At 44.2% G+C, this 15794-nt stretch overlaps 1 protein-coding gene across 4 annotated transcripts in view; it reads right to left on the reverse strand.

Annotated features, from left to right (window-relative positions):
- LOC143981460 (NACHT, LRR and PYD domains-containing protein 3-like) overlaps nt 1-15794 on the reverse strand; it is a 165410-nt gene that overhangs the window by 88987 nt on the left and 60629 nt on the right. For all 4 annotated transcript variants that reach the window (XM_077479340.1, XM_077479341.1, XM_077479338.1 and 1 more), the window contains exons 4-5: nt 4115-4153; nt 1614-3321 (exon numbers count right to left, since the gene is read on the reverse strand). In XM_077479340.1, the coding sequence (XP_077335466.1) occupies nt 1614-3321; nt 4115-4153 (1747 nt within the window). The remainder of the gene's footprint in view (nt 1-1613; nt 3322-4114; nt 4154-15794) is intronic.

The following is a 15794-nucleotide window of genomic DNA, read 5'->3' on the forward strand; positions in this document are numbered from 1 at the left end:
CCACTTCCAGCTTGACTTTGCTCTACAACTTCCCGGCGACCAGGTGCGACTTGAATGTGACTTTACTGAGAAGCATTCCTATGTGACTTTGATGGATCCGTGTTTATAGCGTGTTTTATCACATGACAAAACATGCGTCTGATAACCGTGATTGGGGCGTCATTAACAATCAGGCTGCATTTACATCTGCATGATTCTGAATGCACATCAACCACCAGAAATTGTGTGCTTTGCCGCACGTTTCAGAAATGCGCTGCGACCGTGCGTCACGCTTGTACTGCAAAGATGGCAAGGTGAGCGTGATGCATGTTTCCAAAATGTGTGGCAAAGCATGCATTTTCCTGCAGGTTGCCGGGCATTCAGAAATGTTCAGACGCCAATGAATGGTATCACGAGTACAGCGTGTGTTGTCACACATTTTCAAAATGCACAGCAAAGCATGCGTTTTCTTACGGGTTGGCGTGTGTTCAGAAACATGAAGATGCAGATGAATGGTAACACAAGTGTGATGCACACTGCCACACAAAACACGCAGAAAAACATGTGTTTTCTTGCGGGTTGCCGTCAGTTGTAAATACGTTTCCATTCATTCACATCTGTACATTTCCAACTGCACAGCAACCTGCAAGAAAATCCATGTTTTGCTGCACGTTTCATAAATGTGTGACAATGTGCGTCACACTTGTGTTATTATTGATTTGCTTCTGCACGTTTTTGAATGCATGGCAGACCACAAGAATACATGCGCTTTGCTGTATGTTTCAAAAACACACAGCAGGCAGCATTGCTTTTCTGTTACCATTCATTTGCATCTGCCCATGCGTGGCGTCCGTTGCTGTGCATTTTTCAGACGTATAAAAAAGCGCACATTTTCTGTGTGGGTCGCCTCGTATTCGGAAACATGCAGATATGAATGCCGGCTGATTGTTAATGACACCCCAATCACAGTTATCAGACGCATGTTTTGCTGCCAAGATGCATGACGCTCCATGACTGAGAAGATTCTTGAGCTACTTTGGGGTGTTTGTTGCATGTCGGGCAGAACATTCCAGTGAATGGACTCCCTATACACAATGTGTGATTACACATGAAAAATACACAAATAATGGAAGTGGGAATGTGCGTTTCCGCTACGCTCAGGTGTGACTGGGATGTGATTGGAGGAAGATTTTAGGCAGCAAGGATGACCAGGGAGGAGAGGTGGGGGGTAAAGAAGCCTCAGAAGTCGCAGCAAAGTCTTAAAGATTCAGACAAATGTGCGACTTTCTGGTGATTTTACATTGAAGTCTATGGGAGTCGTGCAGCACAAGAATCACACAAAAGTAGTGCAGGAAGCATTTTCTTTTGTTGCAGTGACTCAAATCACAGGAATTTAAGATAACGCCCAATAAAATCTTTGTGTTTTCACCTGACCTTCGACTTTACATGTCATCAGAATGTCGCTGGAAAATTGCTGTAGTGTGAAGCAGGGCTTAGGGCTGAGGAAAGTGTGAGTTCCCAGGACTTCTAACAAGTGTGGTAGATGGAGAACATGTCTGATAATCACCGTTATACTGTATGCAGGTTCCTGCCCATTCCCTGAATTCAGTTAGGATATCCTCACACTCACTTACCTGACCGTCTGACTCCTGTGTAGGAATGGAGATAGAAGTTTCTGGCACTCTGGGCCCACAGTGAGATCTACAAAATGTAAAGACTGAAAACTTTCTCTCTTCAAAGTCTTCAAGCAATAGATCAGCTGCTTGGAATAATTCCTGTTCATCCACAAGTGATCAGTATATGAGCCGCAAAGATACAAATCTGTACAACCCGACATGACTCTCCTAATGAAGTCCTCATCCTGAGTCTCATACAGACAGAAGATGGTCTGAGTACAGAAAGTCTGATCATTGTCCTTCGTGGCCCATTTTCTCATTGCAGGTTTGGCTCGGAGTGAGATGGAGATTCCTGTGACCTCTGAGAATGTCTTCACCTGATTTTCATTTAAGAGACCAAACAGGAATTGTACAGATAATGATAAATGTGAGTAATGTGAACTGAGGTCATCGAGTGATTTCCCTTTACAGATCTCCGGGAGGAAAATACGTTTCCTAAATCCAAACCAACCATCATCCATCCCATAATAGAGAGCAGCAAGGAACTCCTGTACACTCAGGTGGATGAAGCTGTAGCAGGTCTGGTGACGGACGTCCCAATGAAAGATGTTCTCATTCAGAAATACAGACTCCACCTCATCCAGAGAAAGTCCATGTCTTTCTAGATCTTTCTTCTCAAATAAGATTTGTTGGTTCAGAACCCCCTGATTGGCCAGAGCACACAGCTTCTTCAGACAGGTTTGTTTCCGGTGTACAGACTGCTCCTTCTTGCTGTGATGGGTTAGTAAAACCTCCAGGAAGAGAAGATAAATTGAAGTCTTTGTCTTACACTGAATTACACCCAAATCTTTTCTTATTTCTTGTTTCATTACAGTGCAGACAATCCAGCATGTGATGGGGACGGCACACATGGTGTACACAACTTCATTGTCTTTTATTATACTGAGAACCTTGTCTGCATCTTCTTTATTTCCATAGAATTTATGGACATATTCCTCTCGATCGTCCCTTGTAAATCCCTGGATTTCCACATTGCGAGAATCATCGATGAATGTGTTAAGTTTCTCCATGGCCAGTGACCTTGTGGTGATGATCAGAGAAGATTCTGGGAGAACATGTCCCCTGAGCAAGCTTTGGAGAATTATTTCTTTGTGGGTTTCCATAGAAATGTCAGGACAACCCTCAGATTTCTCCTCCAGAGTCCACCTCAGTTCATCAAACCCATCAACTATGGTGAGAAGTTTTCTCTGACTTCCAGGATCCTTCAGAATAGACACCAGGTCATCTGAACTCAGTCTGCAGGTTCTGGATAAAAGTCCCACAAGACTTATGTTTCCAGGGATGGTGTTGAATTCTCTACAGCTCAGATAAAACACAAAATCAAACTTGTCTCGGTAGAGATCCCCAGAGGCCCAGTCCAGCATGATCTTCCTGGAGGTCATTGTTTTTCCAATCCCAGCAGGTCCTTGTAACACCACAATCTTAGGGATGAACCCACATTCATCAGGGTCAAAGAGGGTCTGGATTGTGGTTGGGGATCTTTTCTCCATGATCTGTAGATGTCTTCTGCCGGTACTCCTTATTTCTTCTTCTTTCCCCTCTTTATTCTGGGGTCCCTTTATCATCAATAAATTGGTGAATCTTTCCTTTAAATGAACACGGGAATTATATTCTAGAATCCTCTGGAACTTCTCTTTCATAGACTCGCTGTGTTCCTTACTGAGGTCTTTATGAGAGAGAAGAGAATATTTTATTCCTCATACACACATGAAATAATATTTATAAGACACAGTTGGAAATATTGTATTATAACCATAAACCCGAATAATGGAACCCTAAAAGGAGATATCCCATGAAATACAGGAGGACTATGGAAGCATTCAAACTATGGACACACCATCAAGACCAGAGGCATAAATAGAACCAACAGGGCTCCAGTGCAAGAAACCATGAAGAGCCAATATGACTGCTGTGGCCCTTTCCATCAGTCCCAGGCCCTTTTCTCCAAGGGTGGGGCTCTTCCCTCTGAAGCAGGGGCTCTTTCTCTAGCCTTTTCCACTTGTTCCTGTCATGGGCCCATTATAAGCCCTGGTTCAGACTGCTGAGACTCATCATGTGACTTGCAACATGAAGTTGCTGGACACGCCAAAACACATTCATTTCAATGGGTGCTGTCCTAATCAAGGTGACTCAAGTCGCAGCAACAAGAAAAAGGATCCTGCAATACCTTTCTGTGACTTTGGTGTGATTTGAGTGCCATAGCCCACAATGTTAAATCACAAAATCACAATCAAGCCACAAGGAAATTGCAAGCAAGTTGCAAAGCTTTGGGTTCACAGCAGTGTGAACTGAGCCCATATTCTGAAGTGGGCCCCTTTCCTGCCATCTTGGCCCCCCTACAGGCCTGGTCTCCAGTGCAATCTTTGTGACCCTGGTAGTACCACCACTGATTCAGACTACAACAGAACAAAATGTTCATCCAGAAGAGATTTCATATGAAACGTGGATGTCCTACTAACCTGAGAATCTGTTGTCATGTGTCGTCTTCTTCAGTTTGACTGGAAATAAGATTAGGGAAGTGATTAGTCCTGACAAACCTCTGAAATGTATAAAATAATAAAATAATAACTAAGAGAGTTATTAGTGTAGCAGATCCTCCCAGACACCATCATCCCACCAACCCTCTGTAGATTGGAGTCTCTCCTCCTCCAGGTGATGGGGAGAGTCTTTGTCTGGTAACATCTCAGCACATTGCAGTGACATGTGACCATGGTGGGGGGGCCAGAAAAGCCCCCAATTCTCTATGCAGGGATTACAGGCACACACCTAGCATCTGGAGCCTTGATGGAGGTTCAGGTGGATGCATGGGACATAAGGCTCAGAACCCCGAGCAACAATCTTGAGGGTCTCCTAGGAATACAGCTATAAATATGGAGGTTCTGTATAATAGACAAGTGGCTGTAATTGTATTGCTCTGCTTGGCATGCTGAGTGATGTCATTGTGTGACTGACTGCTGGTGTTCTGGCATATAGCGTCCGTCCATCGGATAGTGTCCGCCCGATACTGGGCAGGCACAGTGCTTGCGCAGTACGGAGCAGAAGGAGATTCGGAAAATCTCCGAAGATGAATGGTGCCTGCGCCGTGAGTCGAGGTGCTAGCCCCACCATCCAAGTGGACATAGGGCTGCAAATATTAGAGGGCCCCTCGCGGGCTCGTTTCGCTCGTCACGCTTCAGGCATGGCCTCGCTGTGCTTTGCTCTTTTTATTCCAACTCTATGTCCACTTGGATGGTGGGGCTAGGACCTGGACTCACGGCACAGGCACCGTTCATCTTCGGCTATTTTCGGAATGGGTGTGTCCTGTGTACTGCGCATGCGCAGTACACAGCGGACACTATCCAATGGGGGACACAATGTGATAGGACACCGGCATCCTGGAGAATTGTTACTCTGCTTCCCTTTTACATGTTATTTTCTTCTGTAAACTCCCTCAGTAAAGATTGTTTAACCCCTTAGTGTTAAATGTGAAGTACTTGTGCGCTGCTATGGACCTCACAGTCAACCAAAACTAATATACAAAATCTAAGTGCAGTGCTAATTAATGATAAATACAAAATATTTTAGTGAAAAAAATCTAAAGCAGTCACCAAACAATTGGTAAAAATCTGTGAAAAATGTGTATACATTAAACAGCGTGATCACTGAATAATACAAAACAGTGCATTAATAAAATCACATGCTGTTATGTGAACAAAATCCATAAGGGCCGGTTCACACTGCGACGCGAGGCGAGGCGACACGGCTCGCCTCGCCTCGCTCCCGCAAGTCGCCCCCATTCAGTGCTATGGAACCGTTCTGAGAGGAGCGACTCGAGTCGCTCCGACTCAGAAAAAAGGTTCCTGTACTACTTCGGGGCGACTTCGGGGGCGACTTGCATTGACTTCTATGCAGAAGTCCTCTGCAAGTCGCCGCTGAGGTCCGTGCAGGTCGCGGCGAGGCAAGTCAGAGACGCCTCGCCGCGAATCGCTGTGTGAACCGGCCCTTAAGTGCAATTAATGCTCCACACAAATATTAATATAAAACAGTGGCTTCATCAATTACCAAAATAATACATGAAAGAAAAGTCAATAAAGTGCAAATGCTCCAAACAGGTTGGCAGTGAAAAGATCCCAGATCCAAGGTGAATCCCACCAAAGTGAGTATCAAAGCCTCTTAGCAGCTGCAGATGACTACAATAAAGATAGTCTCACCAAGCATTAGGGAAAAGATTCAGGTCTCCCCTGCAACCTATAACGCCTTCCACAACTGAGGAAATAACTATGGTAGCGGGAAAAAGTTAATGACCCCTTAGGAGTTTTTTCAGGATTTCTACATAAATGGATCCAGCTCCGATAACCCCTATAGGGGTATCTGGCATAGCATATAGGAAATGCTGTGATTGGAAAGGTTGGAACCTGGCTGCATGATCTATCTTGGGAAACAGTATCGGTACATCAAGCCTATATGATATGCTAGATACCCCTGTAGGGGTTATTGGAGCTGGATCCATTTAAGTAGAAATTGCGTCATGGTACGTCGTTACCATAGAAGGCCACTAGGGGGCACATCCGTGCCCCCTGCTCGCACAATGTGAAGAGGTGTGTGCCTGGCAGTCGCGGTCACCGCTGGACTCTCGCAATCGCTTGGGGTACACAGAGAACCGGGATCTGTGTGTGTAAACACACATTTTCCGGTTCTCTGAGGGGAGAACGATCTGTCATCTCCCCTACACAGTCCTGTTAGAAAAGTTTTAAATGTTTATTGTGTGACTATTAGAAAAACAATATTCCTGAGACTGATTTTTAAAATGACTTCTGAGCATGTTGTTGTATTAACTTGCTGTATTGTTTTGTCTTAACTAACTCCATAGTAAGTTGTAGGATGATTATGCTTTACTATATATGGTAGCATAAGATTGTACAGGAAACACTGATAGCCAAAGTAAAGTACCATCAGGTACCATGACACGCTATCTATGTTTCCTCAGCCAATAGAAGCATAGAGGTGGTATCAGTAGGTATGAGGAGGGGGGGAGGACACATTCTTCGGAGGGACTCTTACTGCAGCTTTTGTTCTGTAAGCTTGTCTCCCTTTTTTGGGCCACATCAGAAATAAATTGTCTGCTTCTCAATACATCTGGAGTTTGACTGATCACGCGAGAAGATTCCTAACATTTTTGGTCCTTTGAAGCCGTAACCAACATGTTGGTTTTCAGATCAGACGCCCCCGACAAAACTTTGGTGAGTATTGGACTTTGGAGCTCACTGAACAATAACAGTCCCCCCACTCAATGTTGGTGGTAATACAGGGGCGGGGCCTAAGATCTGAATTCCACTGTCTGTTTCTGAACTTAGAGTGATCCAGTCCAGGTGTTTGAGAGGTAAGATAATTTAAATTATTCTCAATTCTTTCTAAGAGTCTTTTCTTCTCTTTCTCTTTGATTCTGGTTTAATGTGTTGTAATTGCCGACAATGGTATTGATCGTATAATATCTAGATGATCCAGTGCTCGTAGACAGAGACACTTGGGGACGTTGTCTAAGGTAAAAAATTCCGTCACACGCTGTCCGGACAGATAACAAAAATATTTGAGGTATACCGAACATCAGAGGTTGATTGCCTGACGCTGTCAGAGGTTGAATGCCCGACTATTTAAGCGCTGTTTAGTTAAGTGATCTAAAAGATCGCAAGGCTAACTTTCTTCTGTGTGTGTTTACTTTAACTTTGCTCATGTTTAACCTTTTTTGATTCTCTCTATATTGTGGGGAGTGCTGATATTTTTACTCTTGTATTCCTATTGTTACCGTGGATCGGGTACAACAGTCTTTGTTCTTTTACATGTTTTGTGCTGCGTATTCCTAATGTGCCATTAGAAGAACATAAGAAATCATTCTTCACGTTCTCATGATCTGTGTGTCTGTAAAAAAAGGAACGCACTGAACTCACTCTCCCACTCTCCCTCCCCTCATGTAAGGAATGAGAAATGCTCTTCAAATTCCTTTGTGAAAGGTTGTATGTGTAAAAGTTAACCATCTATGACAATACAGAAGGGTTATATTGTAAATATTGAAACTTAGCATAAAAGAAAAAAGGTACACTGATAACACCAGGTTTCTTTATTATTTTAGCATGCCATGGTGTTACATGAAGAAAGTGGCAGAAATTGTTTATAGTTTGGGTAGCTGGGAAAATGTGAAGGTGGATTGTACTGTGGAGTGAATAGAATGTTGTAGAATTATTATCAGGTGGCTTGATGAATGTGAGAAAAGAAAAGGCTGAGGATGTTTTCATTACTATGATGGTCAAGAAGCTGTTTCTCGGAAACAAGAAAATGCAGATTGCCTGACAGAGGTTAATTTGTGCATCTGTGAAAATATTAGGACTTTTGGTGGGAAAGAAAGTCTGAATAATAGTCTTAAAGTAAATATTTATATTGGATGAGTTATTTTTAGAATTCACAGACTTTCAACTGTGAAGTGTTAATGATACAATACTGTTTATATTTAGGTACATTTATAAAGTTAAAAGGCTAAGTTCTGAATCAGAATACTAAATATTAATTAAAAGGAAAGAAAGTTCTATTTTGGGACCCTGTGGATTTCACTTGGGACCAGAGAATAAGGGGAACAATACAAAAGGGGGATTCAAGTTTTCTTAAATTCTGCTAAAATATTGGGGTCTGAGGAAAAATATTCAGAGATGTGTGTGTAATATATGTATTTGAATAAATGAAAGAATATTGTTTTTAACAACTCCAAGGTAAGGAAGGCGTTTGTTAGTTTGATCTGTGATCCTGTGCTCATTCATGTTAGATAAAGAGTATCCATTTTCCCAGCCCCAATTCAAGTGCAGATATGACACCCCCAACCCCCCTCCTTCTACACAACTGAAGAATGAGGTGAGTTCCTTTCTATGGGGTGGGTGTGTACTGATTACATGAATGAGTACACAATTTAACCTTTAGAGGTATTTTAGAGTTTAGAGCATTAAATGAAGGTATGAAATAATGTAGACTACACAGTCCTTAGAAACAAAGACAAATGATGTCCTTCCTGGGTATGACAAATTTTTGTAGAGCCTGGATTCCTGGGCATCCCATGTTGACTGCCCCATTGGTACAGGCAATACACGGGAGCCCAATGGCCCCCCAGGATGCCATAAAATGGAGTGAGGAAACAGACGGCTTTTAATTTCAATAGTTTTTTATTGAATGTCACAAAGTCACAATATCATACAAAGTCAGACATTTATACATTCAGAATTTACAAGAACTCAGCGTGGGGTAGCAATCAGGAATGTACAATAACACAGAAATTTTGAAAAGAAAGTCAAGAAAATTTAAATAAAAGTAGAAAGAAAACCGGATGCATAGTAAATTTTGTTTTGTTCCACTTAAGTTGGATTTGTTGCCTCACAAGAAATATATACTATAATTGGAGTATGTATTTAAAGACATAGGATATCAGCAAAAGTATTATCACAAGAGTTATAAGAGAATAGTTCACCTAGAAATATGCAATGGTATTAGTAAGAAGCAGATTTGTGCCAATCTAACCAGGGCTTCCAAACGACTCGTTTGGCTTCTAGGTTGTTCTGAGATGCTGCGAACATTAATTCATATTGTATGTGTATGTCCACCTCTCTAATGATCTCCCCTATCTGAGGTGTGTCTACGGTCTTCCATCGCCTTAGTATCGCTAGTCTAGTGCTCGCCAATATATGAAAAACTATCAGTCTGTACTTTTTCGGAAATTTATCAATCCCTAGTGATAACACCGCCAGTCCAGGATCTCCGCTCGTGAGAGTACCGGTTATTGCGGAGATCAGGTGAAACACCTGACGCCACACCGTAATCAGTTTTGGGCACATCCAAAGTATGTGGCCCAACGACCCCCTACAACAGAGCGGTGAGGCCTGGGGATGGAAACCCGCCAGCCTCACCGGGGTTAGATACCATCTTAACAAGATTTTAATAGAAAGTTCCCACATATTTGCTGATTTAGTCGCCAGATACACGACCTTTATAGATTCCTCCCATTGTTCCTGTGAGTAGGAATGCCCCAACTCTAGTTCCCACGATCTCATAGATGGAGACCTCCGGAACTCCGACTTGCGGTTTAATAGGTTATAAAACAAAGATATGCCTTTAATGTTTGTCTGATCATTTCGGTAATATAAATATACTCTCACCGGGAGGGGGATTTCGGTTATAGGGATTGTATTAAGGAGATGTGCTATCTGCATGTAAGTGTATTGGTCCCTAGTCTCCAACCCAAACTCTAGTTGTAACGCTCTGAACGTTTTAATTGCTGGGCCTAACATAATATCTTGCATTGAAAGAATCCCCCTCTTCTGCCATCTCCCAACGGATAACTGCGGAATAAGGAGTCTTAAGCTTGATAGCGTTAAAGGAAGTGCCTTGGTGGGTTGATCGGAGGTGACATTATCTAGTAGTATTTTCCAGGCCATCAGCGTGGCCTTCATAGAAGGGGACAAGATTCCACCCACCCTCGGGGATAGTGGGCTTGTTAGTAACAAGTCCACTATGGGATGCTGTGGGCATTGAGCTTGTTCAATTTCTAACCATCTAGTACCTCTGCCTTGAACAAACCAGTACCTTGCCTGAGCCAAAATAGCTGCCAGATAGTAATCCCGCAGCAGGACGTGCCCTGCCCCTCCCGCTCTCTTCGTCTGAATCAGTTTCTTGAAGGCGCACCTAGCTTTTTTACCTTGCCATAGAAAGGAGTTAATCTTAGATTGTGCTTTAGCGAAAAAGTCGTTTGGAACCGGAATAGGAAGGGTCCTAAATATATATAATAATTGGGGTAATATCAGCATCTTAAAAGCAGCCAACCTACCTGACCAAGACAATTCCCTTTTGGAAATAGGCAACAGTTTGGAGTCCAGATCCTCCAGGAATGGCACATAGTTATCGTTATACAATTTACCTATTCTCTCAGAGAGCACTATACCTAAGTATTTGATGCCTGTAGAGCTCCAAGTATAAGGGAAGGATCTCTGCAGTCTGGATTTAGTTCCACCATCTATCCCCAGTCCTAGTATCTGAGATTTCCCTTCGTTTACCTTATAATATGAAACCTTATTGAACAGCGTTAAAGATTCATGTGCCTCAGCCAGGGAAGTCTCCACATTAGTTAGCATCAATATCACATCGTCAGCGAACAAGCTGATACTATGACTATCTGCCCCAACTCCGAAACCCGTTATACGTGGATGGGATCTAATATGGATTGCCAGAGGTTCCATCAGTAGATTAAATATCAATGGAGAGAGAGGGCACCCCTGCCGCGTTCCATTTGAAATAGAAAACGGGGAGGACATAACGCCTGATACAAAAACTCTCGCCGATGGTTTAGAGTATAATGCTTTAATAGCCGTGTCAATGCCGCCCACAAATCCAAAGGCCCTCAGAACCTCACCGAGATATTGCCAATGAATTCGGTCAAAGGCCTTCTCCGCGTCTAGAGACAGAAGCAGAGAAGGCCTCCCCTCCGCCTCGGCCAGATGAATTAAGTTAATAAGTCTACGGGTCGCATCTGAGGCCTGTCTATTTTTTGTAAAGCCCGTCTGGTCAGGATGAATGATCGAAGGTAGTATATCCACCATCCGAGCGGCGATTATTTTGGCATATAGCTTCAAATCGCTGTTGAGTAAGGAGATTGGTCTAAAATTTTGCGGAGATATCGGATCCTTCCCCGGCTTAGGCAAGGCTATGATCAAAGCTTCCAGCATCTCTGGCGGGAAAGAAGCAGAGGCAGCAGCTTTATTGAAAATTGTGGTAAGGTGTGGGGTAAGAGCGTTTTTAAACAGTTTATAGTATTCCCCGCTAAAGCCGTCCGGTCCAGGGGATTTATTAGGTGGTAGGGAATTAATTGCTGACTGAATTTCAGCATCAGTAAATGGGACATTGAGCACATCCACTTGCTCCTGGGTAAGACGTGGGATTGGGAGTCGGGCAAGAAAGTCCACAATGTGTTCTTGATTTGGCTGGTAGGTCGAGGGGTCGTCTTTAAGGTTATATAGTGCACTATAATAGGAACTAAAGGCGTCCGCTATTTTCTTAGGGTGAGTTTCTTTTGTGTTAGAGGTAGAGTGGAAGATAAATGGGATTTTAGATTTATACCTGTGGCCCTTGATTTTATGGGCCAGGAGTTTACCACCCTTATTGTCAGAGGTGTAAAATGTCATTGTCCTACGTTTGCTGTATTTCTCAAAGTTTTCGAGTAGCAGTACCCTCAGATCGTGTCTATGCTGAGCTAATTTTTGGGAAATAAGGACTGTCGGTTTAGCTTTATTAAGCGACTCCAGTTTCTCAATGGCTGACAATAAGCTTGTAATTTTGCTTTGCCTCTGCCTCTTTAGCCTCGCTCCCATTTGGATACAAATTCCCCTCATATACGCCTTATGGGCGTTCCATAACACAAAAGGATCTGTAACAGAATCAACATTATCAATGAAAAAATCAGTCAGATGTTTCCGGAGGACCCTCCTGGACTCCTCTCTCTGAAGCACATAGGTGTTGATTCTCCAGAGCGGGCTCGCATTAACTGTTGCCGAGCCCGCCATGGATAGCACCACCGGTGCATGATCAGACCAAGTTATTGGCTTGATGTCCACCGAAGAGGTCTGCAATAGAGACTGCTGATCAACTAAGAACAGGTCTATCCTGGAATACACCTGGTGTGGAGGGGAAAAGTAGGTATAGTCCCGCTCATTTGCGTGCAGGCATCTCCAAGCGTCATATAGGCCGTGTTGATGTATAGCGGGTTGCATAGCCTGACGCAGCCGCGTGGACTGAGATGTAGAATCCGAAGCCGGGTCCGGGGTTAAATTAAAGTCTCCACACATAAGCAGCCTTCCCCTTTGGAGTTTCCGTACTCTTCGCATCAAGCTGTTAAAAAACCTCACCTGGTGGTTGTTAGGGGAGTATACGTTTACAATCGTGTAGGTAGTTAAGTTCACATCACAGATTAGTATCAAGAATCTGCCATGGGGATCACTAATAGCTTTGTGCAATTGAAAAGCCACAGAGTCTCTGATAGCCGTTAGGACCCCTTTTCGTTTGGTATTCGCGTTAGCTGTGAATATGTGCGGAATTTTTTTGTGTAAGCATTTGGGAGCTTTAGCAGTCACGAAGTGAGTCTCCTGGGCACATACAATATCGCATTTGTGCGATTCCGCTTCTCTCCAGAGCGAGTGACGCTTCACGGGGTGGTTGAGCCCCTTAGTGTTGATAGATAATATATTTAGAGCCATAGAGGGGTTGGATGCAAGGGATGCTGAAAAGTGTGCTGAGCAGCCCCCCCGCAAAAGGGCTCTCCTCCCCATGAGGGGCCCAATTCCCCCTCAAGCAAGCCACCAGGGTTGTCAGGTAAACAGTACTCACTTTTGGGAGAAGGGCTGATCCGGTCCTGGAGCTGTGAAGGTTCTGTGATTCTGGCTATGAAGCAACCTAGGATGTCCATTTCGGCCCTCATCCTCCATTTGATAAGTAGGTAACGGTTGGCAATTGGTACAGCATCCAAAAAAAAGAAAAAAAACAACAAGAGAATGTAACAGAAGAAATGAAAAAAGATCATTAGTTAGTGAACGGGTTAGCAACGGCCGCTCTATAGATTCTAGAGCAGGTCAAACAAAAAATAGCCGTGAGCAGCGGGTGCTGAAAAGGTAACTGGGGAAAAAAGTTCAGCCTGAGGCTCCTCAAGAACAGAGAACATGGGGACCCAAATTTAGAGGGATACATCCGTCCCGTCTCACGAGTGCGATTTGGCGTTCTTTGAGGTGACGGTTTTCCAATCCTGAGCAACCATTTTTGGGGCAGAAGACATTGCTGCACTGATTTCCAAGTCTGAAAGTATACCCCACTCTCGTAAGAGGGTGATGCCAGCTTCCAACGAAGTAATGTGGTGTGTGCGATTATCCTTGGTCACAGTCAATTTCGTAGGGAATCCCCATTTGTATACTATCTTATGGTTTCTCAAAGCTTTGGTAATGGTATTTAGGTTCCTTCTCTTCTGAAGAGTGTATTGCGAAAGGTCTGTGAAAAACTGCAAGTGCTGAAGTTGTGGCGGAATACGTTCTTTTTGACGCATGGCTGCCATAAGGTCCTCTTTCACATGGAAGAAGTGTAGCCGTAAAAGTACATCTCTCGGTACCTGATCAGATAAGTGAGTCGGTTTGGGAAGACGATGAATCCGATCGATCGTCACGTCAAGATCCGACGCCTCTGGAAGTATTTGTTTAAACACCGTCACCACGTGCGTGTAAAGGTCGGCCTGTACGATCGTTTCGGGGATACCCCTGATTTTGATATTATTTCTTCGTGACCTATCTTCGAGGTCCGCTAATTTCTCCTTTAGCCTCTCCACCTCCCCTTCCCTCTCCTCATGGGCATCAACCAGATCGTTTATAGTCCCAGCATATTCTCCCATCTTAGTTTCTATGTGATCCACTCTAACTCCAATAGCATTAAGATCTTTATGAAACCCGTGCATACAGGCTGCCATATCCGACTGGATGGTGCTGCGGAGCGATAACAACATGTCTTTCAGGACAGTATCAACCACCGGTTGATTTTGAGTGGGATAGGATTCAATGGGTTCTGGTAGCTCCCGGGTGTCATCCCCTGAGTCTGCGGATGGGCTGCCCTCTTCGCTCAATCCGCTGCCATCCAGCTTGGGTTTTGATTTAACCGGGCTGCTAGTAGAAGGGGAGGAAGGGTAGGATTGCTGGCCATTGGTGGGGGACTGTTTATGTCGCCGATTACCTGCTGCTGTGTCCCTCGTGCGCGGCGATGCTCTCTGCGGAGAGTAGGCCCGGGCGCCATCTTGGGCCTCCCTGTCAGGGAGTCTAGTGTAAAAGTCCGTGAGCCGTTGCGGTTTTCCCGCACCTCGGCGCTTGCCGGGCATGGTCCCAGAGGGTAGGGAAGGTCTTCCGCCGTCGGGATATGCTTCCAAAGGGCACGGATGGAATCGATTTTAGCCGCTTAGATCCCCAGTCTCCGGAGCTCCGGGATTATGCGACCATCCGGAACTCGCGTCAGGCCACGCCCCCGAAACAGACGGCTTTTACTGACATAAAACAAGTCCTTTCTAGTTCATCAGTACTAGCCTTACCAACCAATGACAAACCTTTCCAACAAACAGTAGACTCAAGGGAAGGTCACATGACATCAGTACTTACACAGTCACATGGCGGGCACCAGAGGCCGATTGCTTACTACTCTAAAAAATTGTGGTGTAGTGGGTGGCACAGTGGTGTAGTGGGTAGAACTCTCACCTAGCAGTAAAAAGGGTCGCTGGTTCGAATCCCAACCACAACACTACCTGCCTGGAGTTTGCATGTTCTCCCAGTGCCTGCATGGGTTTCCTCCAGGTACTCTGGTTTCCTCCCACACTCCAAAGACATGCTGGGAGGTTAATTGGCTTCTGTCCAAAATTGGCCCTAGTATATGAATGGGGACCTTGGATTGTGGCTCCCTTAGGGTAGGGACCAATGTGAGTGTGCAATGTACAGGGGTAGGGGGTAGACACTCACTCAGGCTGAACTGGATGGACTGGTGTCTTTATTCAACCTTACTAACTATGAAGGTACCACATGCAGTGTCTGTTATCCTGTTACAACAAAAGATATCACATTTGAACCCAGTACGACACCTTTCCTGTATGACAATACTCTTGACACAACCTCACTTAACAATACAGAGGTGTACTACATTAAACCCATCCACACTACTACCACTTCCTACTGATGGTCATAAAACATGACTGCACTGCTGCCATCACTGAAAAGGTACTGCCACAAAGTGATCTGAAAGATGTACCATTATCTAACCCTGACATGACACTTTTTGTTGATGGTTCTAGTAAGAAAAATCCAGATGGCACAAATGCAGCTGGATATGTAGTAGTGACACAGGATGAGATTTTGGAAGCTGGGCCACTACCAAATATTATTTAACACAAGTTGTAGAACTTGTAGCACTGACAAGAGCATGCATACTATCAGAAGGAAAATCCGGAACCATGTACACTGACAGTCAATATGCCTTTTTAACAGTACATGTTTTTGCACAACAAAGGAAAAACAGGGGGATGGTCACCTCCAGTGGTAAACCAATTTCCCACACGGACTTCATTCT

Source organism: Lithobates pipiens, unplaced genomic scaffold (genome assembly GCF_037356315.1).
Source record: "Lithobates pipiens isolate NorthernLeopardFrog02 unplaced genomic scaffold, aLitPip1_a1.2 Scaffold_157, whole genome shotgun sequence".
In the NCBI taxonomy this organism is placed as follows: domain Eukaryota; kingdom Metazoa; phylum Chordata; class Amphibia; order Anura; family Ranidae; genus Lithobates; species Lithobates pipiens.